General features: G+C 44.2%; 1 protein-coding gene across 1 annotated transcript; it reads right to left on the reverse strand.

The window, feature by feature from the left end:
* Window positions 1-1435: 1435 nt before the first annotated feature.
* Window positions 1436-9921, reverse strand: LOC116885419 (CD209 antigen-like protein B). Its single transcript, XM_032886706.1, has 9 exons — window positions 9864-9921; window positions 9677-9763; window positions 8538-8624; window positions 7362-7448; window positions 6452-6538; window positions 5091-5177; window positions 4597-4748; window positions 2703-2812; window positions 1436-1586 (listed from the first exon to the last, which is right to left on the reverse strand). The coding sequence occupies exons 1-9, from the start codon at window positions 9883-9885 to the stop codon at window positions 1436-1438; spliced, it is 870 nt and encodes a 289-aa protein (XP_032742597.1). The 5' UTR covers window positions 9886-9921.
* Between the last annotated feature and the right edge of the window lie 9648 nt (window positions 9922-19569).

A 19569-nucleotide genomic window follows, 5' to 3' on the forward strand; every position in this document is an offset into this window, starting at 1 on the left:
GGTTCCTAGCCAAAAGTTTTCAGGCAGGTTGATGGAAAGTGAGCAGGCAGAATGAAAGTCTGCAGGGATAGGATCAAGGCGGATATGACTTGATGTGACGGCTAGCTTTTGTTGTCAGTTTGGCACACTGTAGAAGAATTGCATATCTTGGGTGGGCTTGCAGGAATATCTATGGGGCATTATCTGAAGTCAATTGAACAGAAACCCATCCTAACATGGCAGCATCTTTCTCTGGAGATGGGAGACTGTATTACAGTGGAAAAAGCTAGGCATGTGTGCAATTTCTTCTCTCTGCTTTCAGATATAATATGATTAGCTGACTCAAGTTCCTTCCTTGATATCCCTGCAGGGATGAGCTACAACCTGGAATTGTAAGCCAAATAATCCCCTTCTCTTCCAACTTTCATTTTCTCAGGACTTCATTATAGCAATAGGCAGCTAGACTACCTGGCAGTGGACGAAGGGCTGGGGAGATGCTCAGTGGATAAGAGTGCTGCTGTACAAGAAAGAAGGCCTGAGCCGGGAGCCCTAGTAATTGTAAAAGGACATGCATGGGTACATGCGTAACCCCATTTTAGGAGGTGAGTGGGGACAGGAAGACACAGGATCTTTCTGGTTGCTAGCCTTGCTGAAAAAATAATGAACTCCAACTCCTGTCTCAAGGGAATAAAGTGAAGAGCTATAGTGGAGGACACCAATATCTTCTTCTGGCCTTTGAATGTATGCATCTCAGCAAGGAAGATGGAGCAGATTAATGGAAAACACCCAGGTCCTGAATGCCTCCCATGTCAGGTAACTACATTGAAGTGGGGGACAACAGTGAACCCTAAGCCCAGAGAGACCTGAAAGCAAAAGGACACTAGTGAGTGGGTCCCATTGTGACAGCTTAATTGTCAACCTGACACAACCTGGGAAGAATCTCAGCGGGTCGTTGCCTGCATTGGTTGGCCTGTGAGCGTTCTGTGGGGTATTGTCTTAATCACATTAGCAGAGGTGGGAGCATCCAGCCCACTGTGAATGGTGCCATTTCCTAGGCAGGGGTCCTAAAATGTAGGAATAGGAAAACGGAACCGAGAATAAGCAAATGAGTGAGTTAGCTTGCACACACGTCTGACTGTTAATGTGATGTGACCAGCTGTCTCAAGTTCCTGCCATCCCTGACCTCCGTGCAGTGATGGACTGTCACCTGGAATGTAAGGTAAAATAAGCTTCTTTCTGTTTTAGTTGTTTTTTTGTTAGAGCATTTTATCACATCAACAGACACGAAACTAGGATAAACTTGGAGGATGAAGAATCTGATAAAAAAATAATACCAGGGTTTTTTTTTTTTTTTTTTTTTTCAAAATGCTGAGGCCAACAGCCAGGAAGAAGGAGCTGAAAGTGAGGCACATCCATTTGTCTGGCAAAGAAGCATGGCGGTAGAAGCTGAGGGGAGCTAGCCTTCAGCGCATGCGGTCGCAGACTTCTTGCAAATCCAGAACTTTTTGAGTTCACATTTGGAGTCATTCCAGCCATCCCCAGCAAATTCTACACAGTCTTCTTCACCGATGTTGTTGGGCTCCCCTCTATTCCAATATTTCTGGAATCTGGAAAAATCAGTCCACAAAATATTAGTCTACTGCATGCCATGCTTTTAGCTTTCTGAACTCAGTGTCTTCACATCCTGCTAGGACGCATCTTGTAGGCGGGCCTTCCTCTGGAGACTGAGGTGCGCCTGCGTCCGTTGGCTTTGGATTCTGACTCTTGTTACGTCCTACATTGAAGGGGGTAACTTTTTGATGTAAACCAACCAATCTGGATCCCACCTTCCTTGCTGGGTTCTCGAACTCTGGTCCACAATAAATCTGCCTCATGCCATGCACCAGACAAATTAGGGATAAGAATGTTAAAATGGTAGACCAACAGATACTAAGCCTGCCTCTCCTGCTCTTGTGCATGGACAACAAAGCCAAGGTTCTTTCCCACTGTGTGTCTTTCCTTTTGTTCTGATTTGTTGTGGTTCTTTCCCACGATCTCTGAGTTGCGTGGTGTGAGCATCCTTATAAACCTTTATTTTTTTCTTTTTTCTTTTTTTTCGGAGCTGGGGACCGAACCCAGGGCCTTGCGCTTGCTAGGCAAGCGCTCTACCGCTGAGCTAAAGGTTCCTCCCCTTCCTTACATCTCTTTCCCTACCCGCTTTTCTTTTTCTCCCTCCCCATTCCTTCCTTTGCAGGTTTCCTTTTGAAAACGTTTTTTGAGGCATTGTCTAATGTAGCCCAGGCTGGCTCAGAACCCATTATGTAGCTGAAGATAATAGTGGACTTCTGATTCTTCTCCCTCTGCCTCCCGACTGCTAGGGTTACAGCATGGACCACTATACCACATTGTGCAGACTGGACGTTATGCTACTTTATGAACATACTTATATCCCCAACCCAATGAACCATCTTTCGATGTTAATAGTTCCCTCTCCCCGTGGCCTTCCTTTATTTTGTATTTTCTACTAATAGCCTACATTAAAATCAGCACCCCTCAGGGGGACGTTTCTCTTCTTACTTTGATGGTGGGATTTGCTAATGTTCTATCTGTGTATGGGAAGGAAGACTTCCTTCCACCAGCAAATATGGGCAGCTCTTGTTCCTAAGAGGGCATAGAGAGGAGGATGAGGCCCAAAGGTCGCTATCAGAGTATCAGAGACTCTGCTGGTTGTTCCCTGGATCTACCTGGATGACAGAGTAGAACCATCTACCCAGAGCCATGTGGCTTCATTCTTCAGGTCTGACAGCCCCATCCAGGTTGGTCCTTTAGCTTTAGAAGTCTGCTGTAGGAAGGTCTGGAGATGAAGAGAAGGAGATTCAGGGGAGACTCGTTCCTACTTTCAGCTTGTCTCCCCAAACTCTTGCAGAAACGTCTACTTGCAATCTTCTCTTTCCCCTTCTGCTCTATCAGGCCATGAACACTCATGTGTGCTTTGATGATGTCAGCTATTTTTACACCTGTAGCCTATGGGTGGAGCATTCACTTGGCACAGGGTGGTACCCAGCTGGATAGACATGAAGGCACATGCCTTTAATCTCAGAAATCCACAGGAGTCAGACCCTGTCCGAAAGATAGCAACACCACACACACACGCGCGCACACACACACACACACACACACACACACACACACACACACGCACACACACGCACACATTCCATACCCCTCCCCCATTCTGGATGGCTCTTAAGAATTCTGAGTCTAGAGCATGACAAATACAGAGGTGAATGCTAGCAGCCAACCATTGATCTGAGAACGGGGTCCCCATTGGAGGAGTTAGAGAAAGGACTGAAGGAGCTGAAGGGGCTTGCAACCCCATAAGAACAACACCACCAACCAACCACAGCTTCCAGGGACTAAACCACTACCCAAAGGAGTACACATGGACAGACCCATGGCTCCAGCTGCATATGTAGCAGAGCCTTGTTGGGCACCAATGGGAGGAGAAGCCCTTGGTTCTGCCTAGGCTGGGCCCCCCAAGTGTAGGGGAATGTCAGGGTTAGGAGGCAGAAAGAGGTCAGTGGTTTGGTGGGGGAATACCCTCATAGAGGAAGGGAGAGGGGGGATGGGATGAGGGCTTATGAATGGGAAACCAGAAATTTGAAATATAAATAAAAAAAATATCCAATAACAAAAGAATTCTGAGTCTATAGAATTTCCTTATGACTGGCTTTAATGTGATGGAAGCAGATCATGCTAATTCATGGTTAATCATGCATGCTAAGATGCATACCCCTTCTTTTTCAGTTCTTCAGTGGCATCCTATTATAAACTTGAAATTGTTTCTGGTGAGAATATTTACAGCAGGGGAATTGGCAAGCACTACATATCATACCAGGTTATGTGTGTGTGTGTGCTTATCTATGTATGTATAACTGTATGTATGTGTATGTGCCTATGTATATGAATATGTATATGTGCAAATGTATATGTGGGTGCGGGTGTACATGCCACAGCACATATGTAGAGGTCAAAGGACAATTTGTAGGGGTTGGTTCTCTCTTTTCGGCATGTGGGTTCAGAGGATAGATTTCAGGTTGTCAGGCGTGGCAGCAAGTGCCTTCGCCTGCTGAGCTATCTCACCCCTTTCCTCTTTATCTTTGAATTTGAACACAAGGTCCTCAAGCTTGTGAAGCAGGCCCTTATCAGGATTTAATTTTTTTCATAATAATGTCTACTTCTATGTCTGGATGGGCATATGCCACAGTGCAGGTATGTCTGTTGGAGGGCAACTTCAAGAGTCAGTTCTTTCCTATTACCATGGGGGTCTTAGGAATTAAACTCAGGGTGCGAGGCTTAGAGGCAAACACCTTTGTCTGCTGTGCTAGCTAATCAGCCTGCACACCAAGGCTAGCTCTTCAAGAGCAAGTGGCTGAAGAGTGACCAGCAGAAGGATGATAGCCATGGCATTTTAGGTGTCCCCAAAGCACTCACAGATGCTCAGCACGTAGTTCTATGCCAAGGGCTCAGGGTCCCCTTCTCTTCTTTCCTCATATAACTCTGGCAAATTATCTTAAGCCCACACGATCAGGAGCCATGTGCACAGACCAGACAAGAATGGAGTCCCACCGGATGTACCTGCTCTTCATCACTATTGATGATGACTAATTGAGCCTTCTCTTCTTTGCAAGCTGTGACGGCATCATTCCAGTTCCGTTGGGACTTGGATAAGAAGTAACAGTTTCCTAGGAGGAATGTCCAGTCCCAGGGGCAGAGTCGACACAGGCGGACTGTTGGGGAAGTGGGTTAGGAGAGACTCATATCTGGATGCCTGTGATCTTGTGTCTGGTTAGCCCTCAGACCCTCCAGAGTCAGAGCCTTCCCTTGGCACAGCATCCTGGCAAACCATTCCTTTTCCACTTTCTACACCCCTTTGAAACTCTAGAGGAACTCAGGAGTCCTAGTTCCACTTCCTCTAGACTGGAAGAAATAGGGGATACAGTTGTTGCTACTGAGTGTTCACAACTATGAACACTCAATGTTCACTGTGTGTGCCCAGCCCCTGTTAGCATTGAGTACCCAAAGTAATGACTGCTTGAGGCTCCTGAGGCGTCTGGTTTTGGTTTACTCACGGAGTTCAGTCTTCATCTGTACCAGCTGTTGGTAGATCTTCTCCTGCTTAGACTTATCCTGTACCTGGAGGCTGGGGAACTTGGAAACTGGACCAAGAAAAAAGAGGTGGAACTGTGGCTATTAAACAGCTACTGTGCACATTGACTTGAACTCTGTCTCCAGGGACATTATGCCATCTCTCTTTCGAGATGGAACTCACCCTGTTGTTGAATCCTTTCAAACCCCTAGGCAAAAGGATGCACCATCCCTCAACCTCCCAAGAAGCTTGGATTTCCAGGGTCAGGGGCAGTTTTCCCCTATAAAGATCTGGAGACCTAACACCCAGGTATCTTGCCTCCACTTCCTCTCCTATATGGTGAGAAGTAGAGGCTTAACACTCAGAACAGAGGCCAATGGACTGACTTAACTGAGTGTCTATTATGTTCATGTTACCTATGAATATGAGTTTCTAGTCTGTGTATAACTTCAAGGACACTGTGTGAGGACTGTCCTCAGACCCTGTGACCACTGACTGCCAACTATGCACAAATTCAGTGAAAACAGAGTCCTTATTGTGCTCATGGCACAGTTGATGTTAACATGATTGTATCTAGAATGAACCAAGAGACACACCTTAGGGCAGGGCCGTGAGGGTTTTTCTAGGAAAGATTAACAGGATAAGGAACACATTCCAGTGTTGGCCCAGATATAAAGAAACTGAGGGAAAAGGAAGGCTGCTGTTATCTGTCCATCTTCCCATCTGCCCTGTTTCTGTCTCTGGCGCATCCATCCTCTGTTGACGCTGATCCTTAATCCTTCAGCTTCTCTTTGTGGCCTGATGATCTGTGCTCTCCAGGAATCCTCCGGGCCACAGATCAGGATTCTGAGGCACCCGGATTCAAGGGCTTGGCAGCTCCCATGTTCTCAGCCTCTGCAGCCACTGTGTAGGCAGCCACGGTGGACTTGTTAGACCATATTGTATAAACTAACCTAGTAAAGTCTTTTGATAAATATTCATTCTATAGAATTTGTTCTTCCAGAGAACCTAACCAATGTAGGGTTTGTGACTATTGAGTGCCTCCTGTGTATACGGTCCCTGTGAACACATAGTACCTACTTTGTGCATGTTCCTGTGAACATTGAGTATGTACTGTATGCACGGTGCTTATAAACACCAAGTACCTAGTGTTTGTATGGTTCCTATCAACACTGAATGCCTACTGGCTGCCTGCCTCTGGAAACATCAAGCGCCACCCTTGCTGTCACTTGTGGCCTCAATTCACAGATGAAGAAACTGAGACATAAATAGGTCCGATGACTCAAGAAAAGTGACCCCTATAGTGACCTAAGGCCTCAGAACCTCTGGTTTCTGATCACTTACGGAGTTCAGCCTTCAGCTGTGTCAGTTGCTCAGAGATCTTCTCTTGCATGGATTCATTCTGCACTTGGAAGACGGGGATCCTGGATACTGTGCCATGAAAAACAAAAAGAAGAGTAGAGAACTGCCATTATTAAATACCTACTATGTGCCATTGCCTATCCTTGGGAGATCTTACGTCATATTTTATGAACATCACTGTGTCACAGCTTGTCACAAATTCTAGCACAAATGAACATCCCCTTTCTAGTTCCCCAGTGGCTAGGACTGTAGGCGCAGGTTGCCACCCCAGCTTCTGGGATGGTTTCTGACTGATGTCATGCTTACTCTCTTTTGGAGACTGGGAAAGTAAACATTCAGAAAGGTGTCTAATCCTGGAGCTGCGGTTGGGGGTTAAAGTGAGTCCACACTTGAATGAATGCCTATGTTCCTTTTCTCTTCAACTTTCAGGCCCTCCAAAACGAAGGTCCTCCCTTGATGCAGCACACTGGGAAACTACTCCATTCTCTGCTTACTAAATGCCTCCCTTGCCCCAGGAAAACCCAGGAGTTTCTGTCTATGTCCTCTGACGGGAAGACTTGTATGGAGTTCAGAATAGGAGCCAAGACATTGGCTTGGGTATCTACTGTGTGTAGAGCACTTTGAAAATTGAGTTTACACTATGCATATGACCACTGAACATTAAATGACTGATGTATGCATGGTCCTATAGAGGACTGAGTACCTGCCCTGTGAACCCCCTGGAAATGTGAGTGCCTACTGTGTGTATAATCCTGGTAAGGAGCAAACATCATCTTTGTTGTTACTTTGTGGTTTCAATTTACAGATGAGGAAACTGAGACTCAAAGAGGTCTGATGGCTCAAAATTGGCCCCTACAGACCCGGAGTCTTGGGCTGCTGGTTTCTCACTCACGGAGTTCAGCCTTCAGCTGAGTCAGTTGCTCAGAGATCTTCTCCTGCATGGACTCATTCTGCCCCTGGGAGATGGGGATCCTGGACACTATGCAAAGAAAAAAAGTGCCATTATTAAATATCTAATAATGTCATTGGTCTCCAGTGACATTGTGTCATTTTAAAAAGCATTTATTATGTGTAGGGGTTGGGGGCATGCATGTTTGCATGCACAGAGCTCAAAGGTCGGAGCTCAAAGGAAAACTCGTAGGAGTCTCCTTCTACCACGTGAATTCAAGGGATTGAATTCAGGTCATCAGGTTCCGTAGCAAGCACTTTTGTCTGCTAAACTGTCTCATCAGCTCCTGCGTCATTTTACCTTTTAGACAAGTTTCAGTTGGTGTCAATGCTTCTCTTCAACTCCTGCACATAAATGGCTATCCCTCCCTCAGCTTTCCCAGTAGCTCAGACTATAGGTGGGTGTTGCCATTCTAGCATGTAAGACAGTTTCTGATTGACGTTTTGTCTTAACTCCTTTGAAGACTGGGAAACTGAACACCCAGAAGAGCATCTAATCCCAGGGGAGGCAGTTCAGGATAAACTCACCCTTGCACGACTATGTTCTTTATCCACTTAACCTTCATGCCCTTCAGAGTACACAGCATCCTAGGGAATCATTTCCTTCTCCACTTCCCAACACCTCCTACTCCCAACACCCAACCCCCAACCCCAAGAGTCCCAAGTATTATCCTCTAGACTGGGAGAATTTGATGATTAGCAATCAGAACAGAGGGCAAGAGAACTGTTTAACTGAGTACTGACTGTGTGCATGACTTGTGAATATTACATGGTTATATGACCCCAATGAATAAGTAGTGTCTGCTGCATGCACAGTTTATGTTGTTGTGTGACAAGTATGCTCATGTTGTCTGGGAACACTGAATGCCTACTGTGTATATGGCCCTTGTGAACATTGAGTGCTTACTGTGTACACAGCCCCCATCGACACTGAGAACCTATGGTGTGCACAACCCACATTGATACCAAGTACCATTTTCTTTGGCCACTGTTAATCTTGTGGTCTTTATTCAGAGAGTTGAGAAAACCGAGGCTCAAAGAGATCTGACAATTTAAGAACATTGGCCCCTTTCCCCAGAGCCCTCCTGGGACCATGGCACTTCAGTTACTGGTTACTCACTAAGTTCATCTGTCAGCTGGTTCAGTTCCTCAAGGATCTTCTCTTGCTTGGGTTCCTCCTGCCACTGGGTATTTGGGGCCTTGAAGACTATAAGGAAGGAAAAAAAGAATTTCATTATTAAATACTTCCTGTGTCAAGTCCTGCGCTCAGATACACTGTGGCAACTTTTCATTTTTCTTTTAGATGGGTCTCATTATGTTGTCAAGGCTTCTCTCATACTCTTTGGCAAAAATGATGGTCACGCCCCAGCTTCCCCGGTAGCTGGGGCTGTAGGCACACAGCAGCACAGGAGTCTGAGAGTGATTCTCGTTAATGTCTTCCTTAATTCTGTTTGGAGACTAGAAAACCTACCACTCAGTAAAAGCTGAGCCATAAGGAGAAATGGATCCAAATCCACCCGTGTCTCTTTCTCATTCTGTCCTACACCGGAGATGGGGGCTTCCTTTGAAGACACGTCATCCGCCTGTACTCTCCATTTCCCTCCCAGACCTAAGAAGTCCTTAGCTGAAGGTCCTGTAAGAGCTGAGCCCTTCCTTGTGCCTGACCTTGGACAAGAATGATCAGCAGGAGCCCAGCCAAGAACAGGAAGGAGAGCAGCTGCAGGACCAAGGGGGCTTGGTTGTGTCCTTTCAGGGAGAGAGTGAACTTTTAGTAGCCTCGTTTCAGAACACTGATCAGCATCCTCCTGCCACCTGCCATTCCCACTCAGATTCCACCTCCCCATGGGCCATGGTTTTGTTCTCTGGCCTCAATCTTCTCACAGCCTGTGATTTTCTGCTCCATCTACCCATACCCTCAGTTCCCTACCACAGCTCCCACTTCCACAAGACTCTCTTAATTCCTTGCTGCACCCTCCATCTCTCCAGTACCCTCAATTCTCTGTCCCAACTTCCACCATACTATAGTCCAAGTGTTCGTGTCCTACCTTCCCCTGGTCCATGATTTCCTTCCCTAGCTTCCTCCTCCCTCATCCTGCGATGGTTCCCCTAGCCACTTGCCTCAGCCTTCCCAGTGGCCCCCTACTCCCTGTTCAGCCTGTCTCCCCAGGAAGAGGAACTTCACAGTCCTAGCCTCTAACCTCCAAAGGCCCACTTTGAGGAGGCCTGTCCACATGTCCTCAGCCCCTCACCATGTTGTACCTGCCAAACTCTTGATTCCAGAATTTGGTCGTAGTCTGGAGCTTTTAATAGAATACCTGCTGCCACTGACCTCCGTCTCGCCATCCTCTGAAAGAAGAGAGCACCAATCAAGCCTGGGCAGACTCAGCTCTGAGCGGATCCCTCTGACTCCTCTCACCAGGCTCCCAGAATCCCAGCCCAGCTTCACCCATGGAATCAAGAGGCTGCATCGTGGCTTCTGTGGAGTCACCCACAGTCACCGCTGTCCCCTGGTGTGTGGGAATGCTGGAGATCACAGCTTTTATCCCCTGATGTTCTCTAAATGTCCTTTCACTCCGGAAAAGGAAAAAGGAAGCCCACGGGTTGCAGAAGAGCCTGAGGGAGGGGCTGTATCTTTGACACAGTCTATCTTGTGCCAGATAACTCAGGACTTAGTTAGTTAGCTTGCTTTTTAAGGGAGGTGATTGAATTTTGGGATTTTGTAGCAGAAAGAACCAGTGTGTCCATGGTGTGACCAAATTATGGGTGCCATTTTAAAGCCGATGGCCTATACAATAAATCTTCTTCTTTACGCCCTTGTCACCTATGCTGAACATAGGAGAGCAATATCCCATCTTTCCAGTTCCTCTGCCCTCTGACTTCAGGCTACCTTGCCTTGCTATGTCATAACCAGTGGAGATTTCTCCTGACTTTGCTGTTCTCATGCACCTGTCAAGAGGATCTGCTGTTGTCAGGACCTCTGACTGCTGGGTGGAATCATTCCTCAGAAAACCTTGTCACACTGTGGTAGCCAGATCAGGAAACTGTCTAAAATAGTCAGCTGGTTCACAGGGAAGCTAGGAATTGAACATGGGTATTCTGCTTCTATGTTGCAAATCAAAGGGGATCGAATAGTTCCAAGGAGGAAACGAAAAGTTCCCTAGCTATATCAGAATTGTAGAATTTTGGAAAAAGTCAACCCAAGTATGAGGACCTGAGTTCAAATCCCAGCACCTGGGTAGAAAGCCAAACATGGCAACATTCACCTGTGGCTCTAGTGTTGTGAGAAGCAGAGACAGGATGACCATGGGAGCTCATTGATCTACTTACCTAGTCAAATTAATAGTTCCGGGTCCACCGAGAGACCTTATCTCAAAATATAAAGTGAGAGACATAGTAACCAGGCCTGCTAGAGATAAGCTAAATTCATGATTCTAGAATATAGAATTTTTGTTCACCAGGATATAATGGCTGTTTGACTCCATTACTAGGACAAAGGAGACAACAGTGATCTACAACAGCCATTAGGCCCATCCTCTGTATCAATGTCTCCATGGCAATGCAAGAAGGCAGCACAAGGGGACAATCAGTGTTAAGTCCTGACCTTCCAGAAAGCTCCTTGCTTGCTTTCTTCTTGAGAGAAATGTAATTCTACTAGGTAAGCAAGATGATTTCAGGTAACAATTGCTTGAAAGATAACGTTGATATACTTAAAAAATATATTTTTGCATTATCTTTGCTTTGTAAATCTCCTATTGGTCTAAGTGCAGACTTGCAGACTTCTGTCTCTGTTTAAAATGTTCAAAGTGTAACCTGGGGCCAGGACCTAAAAGAGATTTAAGGATGATGGTGTGTGTGGAATGCATGTGTCTGTGATGTGTGTGTGTGTGTGTGTGTGTGTGTGTGTGTGTGTGTGTGTGTGTGTTAGTAAGATTCTTCTCCTCTTTGAGCATTAGCCAGAGCTGGACAAGTGCTATTAAAAGGCCCTTTCCTTCATGAATTCTAAGTGTGCACAGTAATTCCTAACTGGGAAGGTCACTCAGCTGATGGGGGAGGAGTCTGGGAAAATGGCATTTCCTCTGAAGGACACTCTAGACTCTCCCAACTGCTGATCACCAGTCCAGACTCTCTCAGATAGAAAAACTCAAGAGGGAACTTGCAGGATGGGGTAGGGCCAAGAACTCTAGGTCTCAACTAAGGTTCGACCCCATAGGGCGGAAGAGGGCTCTGAGTAAGCCCTAAGAGATATTTCTAGTAAAGCTAACAGGTTGGGATGGGACAGAATCCACACCAGAGAGACTTCCTAGAAAGCTGACAGGTTGTCTGTTAGGAAAACAAGGGGAGGAGGTGTGATGTAAGCTTCAAAAGGAAACATGAGTGACTGTGAGGCATGCTTGCAGGGAACTCTGTGTGTTGTGGAGACTCCTCTGGGCAGCATGATGCGCATGAATTTGCTTTGAGAAAACCTGTTCAGCTGGATTGAGGCAGATAAACTAGAGTCCTTTTCACCATGAAGCCTGTACCCTCTGTGACTGAGGGCTGAGCTCTCTCCGTTCACCCGCTGACAAAAAAAAAAAAAAAAAAAAAAGGTCCAATTAAAACCTGAGAACCCCTCCTTAAGGAGGAAGGAGTCCTATTCAGTATCTTGTATCTCTAAAAGGAAAAGGATTCATCTACATAGCAATGGGAAAGCTGGAGACCAAGAGCAGGGTTGTAAAGCCCAGTTCACAGGAACCCCAGGAGACTGCCAGAAATTGCCACACAGATGTAAGCATGAAGTCTTTATTGTGTTTTGTGTATTGTCCAGACCTAGATAGAAGCCTTCCCCACTCTGCAGGTTAGGAATGTGACACTCGAGTCTAGGGGTTCGGGGTATATATGGGAGAATGCAAACTGGGTAAAACCCCTAATGAAAAAGTTATTGCCCAACACTGCATCCTTTTTAGGAAAAAACGTCTCACGATGAATGGCAAATTCATTGTTATTGTGTCTTATGGTATTTTAAAATTTTAAATTGCTTGATCAAGGAGATTTATATGTAAAGATTAAGATGGCCAAATGTTTTCAAGCTAAAAAATGGTTTTTCATCTTGAAATAACCCTTGTAAGAAAGATACAAACAACATGCTGATCAAGCCAAGTAAGAGGAGGGGTTGGGGGCTGTCCCTGCATCTATTGCACCCCTGGGGATCCCTGCCTTAACCTGGATTCCGTGCCTAGCCTCTGTGGGAGAGGATTCCTCTACTCCTGCAGTGACTGGCTATGCTGAGGGTGGAGTGGGGTATAGGCTGATTCCCAAGGGCTCCTCCTTCTCAAAGGAGAAGAGGAAGGGGGAATGGGAAGTGAATCTGTGTGAGGGGGTATTAAGGAGATGGGGGCTGATATTGAGATGTAAAGTGAAAAAGTAAATAGAATTTAAAAATTAAAGCAAACAAACAAAACCCAAAGAGTACATGAGCCAAGCAGGGCATGTTGGGCTCACACAAAACAAACAAACAAAATCCAAAACAACAATAACAAAAAAAAAGGTGTGCTTCATGTTGGCTGGAGACCAACACACTCTTCCAGCTGCTACACCCTAACTGTTTCAGACACAGAATGACAATTCATTTTGATGTATAGCCTTTTCTGTTATTTACTCTGTGCAAGCAGTAATTGCTTTGGCTAATGCATCTGGACCATGATCAAGGTTATGGAAACCCTGAATGCGCTGCCAACGTAGGCATGGCTGCTGCAGGTAGCATGCTGGAAAGTATCTAGGCAGACACAGAATGAGATTGGGATAAGGCAGCACCTTATGTGAGGGCCAAAGTTATGTTTTAAGTTTTAATTACTGTGCCTAACAGATCTGTAATACAAAATACCTCAAACCCGTTAGCTCCTTGCCCAAGGACAGATACTTCCTGAGATGCTGGAGGCTGCTGTTCACATAAGATAACAATCCGTGTATTTCTACAAGTTTGGTTGACCAAACTGCTCCAGATGCCTTTGGTGACGTGCAGGTGGGAATTATGTAGGGAGGAAGTACATTAGGATACATGCTTGCCCTTGGTTGGATAAGGCGGGGAATATATAGCCTTGTGGGTTTGCCTTTATAAAGCACCTGGCCAGTGTAGCTAGCTCGTGGTCATCCTCTGGCAATCCCAGGTCTGTGTCTAGCCAGGGTCCATCTTCCTGGTCAGAATTTAATAAAGTTGCTTTAAATTTGGCTCAAAGGTTGTGGTGGTGGGTTTTCTTGCCCGGTGGGATTAACATTTAGTCATTCCTATCTAAAACTGTAATTTCACATGTTCAGTTCTCTGAAGAGTCCCGTTTGATCATTCGTGTTTATGAAGAATGCCCTCCCACTCAGCATTGTTGATGTCACTAAAGATCTTGCTGAGAGGTGAACTTCTCTCTCGGGTCCATGGAACACAAGAAAGTTAACAAAAGATACAAGAGTGAGGTGATAACATAAAGCAGAGTGTCTGGTTTACCTAGTCAAAGTGTTAGGCTATTGTAGAGAGGATACACTTGATAAATAAAGACGGGGACAAAAGCATAAAAGACTGAAGCCATGACAGAGAAAGTCTGACTATGCCACATGCAAAGATAATATACTTACTGCTAAAATTTAAAAAAAATGTTCCTCTGGAGATAGACTGACTTATCGTCACATGTTGAATTGTTTGTGTCTTTGCCAACTTTGCTAAGCTCTAGCTATTTGGAGAAACTGAGTCATGTAAGAACTGTGATAAAATTAATTATAAACATTTTCTTCTCATAGATGGCTCTGTTTGAGAAGCCATCTTACCCTTCTGTCCTTTAATTGTATCCTCTGTGCTAAAATGAGCCATAAACAGATCTGTTAAATTCATTTAGACTTTGTTGAAGTGTAATATAAAGAGATCAGGAGACCGAGGTGCCCAGATTCCCCATGAACTATGTGTGTGGTTTATTTCAGTACTAAAAAAACCCTTCAATTAAAAATTATAGGTTTTAAGGCTCAAAATTTTTGTAATTTAATTTTTTTTACTTATCCACTTTATATCCTGCTCACTGCCCCACTCCAAGCCACCCCCACAATTCTCCTCTCCACATACCCTCAGTGGGTAGAGGCTCCCCTGGCTATCCACCCCCTCCCCACCATGACACTTCAAGTTTCTGTAAGGCTGGGCACTTCCTCTCCCACTGAGGCCAGACAAGGCAGCCCAGATTGAAGAACATATATCCCATGTACAGGCAACAGTTCAAAATCTTAAGAGGAATAAATTTCCATGGTTTATAAATTCTTGTGAGAGTTGCTAATATATTGTAAACTGTTGGGATAAAGGTAATTAAGCCATAAAAGTAAGTGACCAGCAGTCACTTTTGTCCTTGATGTCCTAAAGGCCCCAGAGTTATGCTTGCAGCCATGTTTAGTGCAAGCAGAACTTATTTACTAGGACAAGACTGGAGGTAGAGATCAAGTTGTATCACCTATTATATAGTCATTCTGGATATGTTGTTAATGTTAGGCCCGAGACAGGTTACTCAAAACAAGTACAAATGTAAAATTAGTTTGTTTGATATAAAGTAATATTTAAAGTCAGGTATATGAAAAATTAGTTATAGAGAATTCAATATTCAAGTAAAATGGGCTATGTTTACAATACATCTCCGTGGCAGACATCTCCAGGCTCAAGTGGCACCTTTCCCTTGGGTGGAATGCATGAGAGTAAATTTGCATACAGGATAAGGCTGCACTGGGACATAAGACTGGCCAGAACCTGCTGCTGTGTGTACCTGATCAGGACAACCTGTGAGTAGGGAAGATGTCACTCCTTGTTCCTCACGTGGTAGGAGGGTAAATTCTCTAACCCAGTACACATCCTTTTTTTTTTTTTTTTTTTAGATCCAATTGGTAAGATATAATTGCCCACTTAAACATACAAAGCCCGGTACCATCCATCCCTTAGGAACATTGATAACAACCTGTAAATACACAGAGCTGAATCTTAACGTCACCTGCCATGGCTTCTCCCCTCTCTCCCCGTCTCATCTTCCTTTCTGTTCCACTCTCCTCCTCTTCCTTCAAACTTTTCTCCCACCCATCCTTCCTTCTCCTCCAGTGACAGGCCTCCTTCTATCCTGTACCTGCCTCACCTGTGACGTCATCCCACATTTCACCCTTTTGTTTTAATTAAAAAAAACTTTTCTCTCAAATATAAGCTGAGGATAACTATTATCATTTTATAATTAAAAAATATAAAATATATCTAAGACCCAGTCCAACACTATATCAGTTAAACAGAACATTTAGTTATCCATTCCAGCTTAAGAAAGGCTTAAAATCTATATTATATCTTGGCTAGCTTGTATACTATCTGATAACTATCTAATAAAATATGTATTTCCAGAGTAAAACAGCCTGATAGGCTATGAAACTATAATCAGTTTTCAACCCCATCAGAAATCTGAGAGTGACCAAATCTCTATACACATAGGAAGCCTAACATGGCTTCCAGAACTGAGAGGTTGTAGAGACAAATCTCCACTAGCACAGTCCCCTGTTAGCAACACGTGAGCACAAGTCTTCAGTCTTCTGGCCCCAAATCAACTGACAGACTCTTGAAATGCAGATTTTGAAGGGCAGATCACCCTGTCTTGGCAGGGTTTATCAGTCAATTATTCTGCATAATTTGTCCTTTTCTGGACAGTATTAGTCTGCAGATGAAACAGGCAGTTTTGTCCAGTGGCTGCCTAGCCACAAAGTATTGCCTCACCTGGAGGTAGAGATGTTCAAATTCTTCATTAAATCCACCAAAGGGGAACTGTTATGAGCAGATATGTCTCAACAAAAGATAAATAACTTCAAATCTCAAATTTTGTGGGTTTCTGACATTTTAAAAAACCATCTATCTATATAAGACAATCTGGACTGTTGTCTTTATATCTTGTCTTGAAAGTACTCTCACAAAGTCAGAGCCGTGAATTTGCTAGTTGGCTCTTAACTCACAGGCGTAATCAACTCAGAAGTTTGTAATGACAATAGAAGGACTGGCTCTAAACCTTGTACTTTTAAACTCTTTCAACAAATAAATTCTATATCAAAGCAAAGATAAGTTTTTAGCTTAGTTACCAAATGAGATTATGACTGTACAACTCAATCTAGCTAATTCCTCCCTGGTAAATTACAACCAATTTTAAATTCCTCATAAAAACAACTTTAGAATAACCGCTTCCACCCCCCCAAAAGTCCAGGGAGTTGGGGCGATGACTCCTCCATAACTTCTTCAAGCTGTACATTGACGTTGAGAAATCCTTGGGGGTAAAGGGGTAGGAAGAATGAAGCAAATGCTGTAGCCGATGTGTCCTGACTGGACCCAGCTGAAAGTCCTTGAGACCAGGAATCCAAGTAGGCACACTCTGCAAAATGCAACTCTCAAGACAAAAGTTTAGAATCGAGATATCTTGTTTGATTCTCCTGAATCAATTTTTTCAGGCGGTCTACCTCTATCAATTCTGATCAGTATGACTCTGTGAGGTTTCCAGCGCCTAATCACACTTTTTAAAAACACAAAGACAAAATCTTTCTCCCAAAATACTGTGTTCCTTAGTCTGTAACCAGAAAAGCTTGTATCTTGCACTCTCTCCCAGAGTAATAATATAACCATAAAACTCAAAGTCACACCCATTGTGAAGATTAAACAATTTTTTAAAAAAGGAAGCAACCTAAACTATGAGCCTGATAGGCTTTGGTACTCTATGATATCAGAAAATGAACCCAAAATTCCCGTGGAGCCCACGTTAAGAGTATTCGAGCTTCCTGTTATGGTAAATATCAAAAGTAACCACAAACCCTGCTAGCCGGCATCAACGAGCCATAAGGCCTTTAGCAGGGTAATTCATAAAACAAACCAAATACCTTCTATCAATCCAATATCAATAAGCAATATATCAAACCAGGACTTTAGCCCAAAATATCTCAATCTGTCAAGCTCTCTACCCGGAGCCACAAACTTTTCTTTAACCTTAATAACTTCTATAATATATATCTGCATTCATTCTCCCCGGTGTTACAGACATTCATCACAACTCTCTACTTGGAGGTAGTGACTAATTTTTCCCTATCTACGTTCTGAACCGTGGATGGAAATCCCCACCTGATTCAGGTAATCTCTTTACTGTCTTCTATCTAAAAACAAACTTAATCATATTTTAATACCTGTAATTAAGAAGTAGCTTGTCTAACTAGGATTTCAACCCAAAATTCCTGTGGAGCCCATGTTAAAAAGAATATGAGTATCCTGAAAGACTTTCTAAACAACTTTCTTTAAAAAGCAACTTTTAATCTCTAACTCTCTGAGCTGCCATTACTTATCACACAGCAGGGGACCTACAGCCTGCCAGCCCAGGCTGCTTCCCCATTTCTTTGTTTGAATTCCCCGCCCTTGAGATGTCACATGACTTAACATGGCACTGGCCTCCTCTTAGAAAATAAAAACTTGCTCTCAACTCTTAGGATTACTAGTGGATTCTTGTCCATCACATTGGTTCGCCATCTGTTGTAAAAATATAAAAATAAAATAAGTACGGTTGTCTTTTACCCTGCTAGGTCCTGCACTGCAGTGCCCCAAGATATCTGCTATCTTGGTGGAAACACATCCCAACTCTGCTGTGGCGGCCCAGTGTCTCCAGCCACCGCACACTTTCCTACACTCAAACCCTCACATAAAAGAACACGCAGCACAATAATCTTAGATCCAATTGATAAGATGTAATTGCCCACTTAAACATACAAAGCCCATACCATCCATCCCTTAGGAACATTGATAACAACCTGTAAATACACAGAGCGAGATCTTTATGTCAGCCTCCATTGTCCTGCCACCCTTCTCCCCCAGTACACATCTTAAATGTCTTAAGCAATGGAGACAAATAGCAGTTATGTTGCTCTCAGTGTCTCCCAAACAGACACACGAAGATACTGTGAACAGGGAAATCTTTCACCCAAGCCTGCCACACAACTACTATGGGACCTGCGTACTAGTTCAATATGGCTATACCTTCCCTGGCTTTCCATTCTCCTCTCAACAAAACCAGTCCCAGCCTGAGACTCATACCCGATTCTACAGGAAGTCCTCAGGAGAGTTCTAGATAATATAAGTCAAAGCCTCAGGGCCAGTCAGCGCACCAGAATGAACTATGGGCCCTCATTTCAATGCCAAGTTGTAGGTGCCATCCTGTGGACCCACCGTGCCTGGATAGAGAAAGCCATGCTGCCTGAGCAGGAGATCTGGACTGTGGAAGTTCACCCAGATCGGTCCTTTCAGAGACAGGAAGTTTGGTTCTTCACCTCTGACCAGGTTGTAAATCTGGATACCAGCAGGTCTATGCATTGCAGAAAGTTGAAGAATTCAGCAGGGGACATTTGAAGGCGGGGATGATGGTGGCCCTTCCTTCTTTTGGACTCATGATAATATTGTCCATTATGATTTTTATAGGGCTAGCCATGATGGCTCCTCAGGATTGAACTCTGACAAAGAACTTTACTAGTTCTGATATATTTTGTGGAAATACATAGGTTCACAAAAAATATTATCTGATTTCTTTAACAAGGTATAACTACCTATGAGTCCAAATAACAAGTGGTCTTTGTGTGTGTATGTATGTATGTATATATGTGTGTGTGTGTGTGTGTGTGTGTGTGTGTGTGTGTATGTGTGTATGAAATTGAATAGAGCCTTCCAACCCTGTAAAAGGGCCAACTCTACGAATTGACGAGAAAGAAAGGGTGTTATGTGCCTACTTGAAAGAAGGATACTGTTACTATGCTAACAAGCCAGAAATGGTTCGAAACATGGTAGAACCACTAAGGGAAAGTGTAGCCAACAGAAGGGAAGCCCTAGAACTCTGCGTATCTTGGAATGACTGATGGATTTTAAAACTTGTCTAATGTCTCTAAGGGAGCCCTTCTTTCTGGTTGGACTAGACCTGTGACGCCGGCCATGCCTTCTGAGCTGCTTACGGATTTATCAGCTCCTGGATAGAAGCTACAGAGTGGTCTGGCCTCAGAGCCAGTTTGGTGATAAAACAGGAGGGCACTGAGTGTTCAGTTAGTTCCCTATGGCATATGATTTTCAGTTGAGGTTTTGTGAAAGATGTTTCAGGTGAGGATGATGTAGAAGAAACTCC

The sequence above is a fragment of the Rattus rattus genome, chromosome 16, assembly GCF_011064425.1.
Source record: "Rattus rattus isolate New Zealand chromosome 16, Rrattus_CSIRO_v1, whole genome shotgun sequence".
NCBI classification, from domain to species: Eukaryota; Metazoa; Chordata; class Mammalia; order Rodentia; family Muridae; genus Rattus; species Rattus rattus.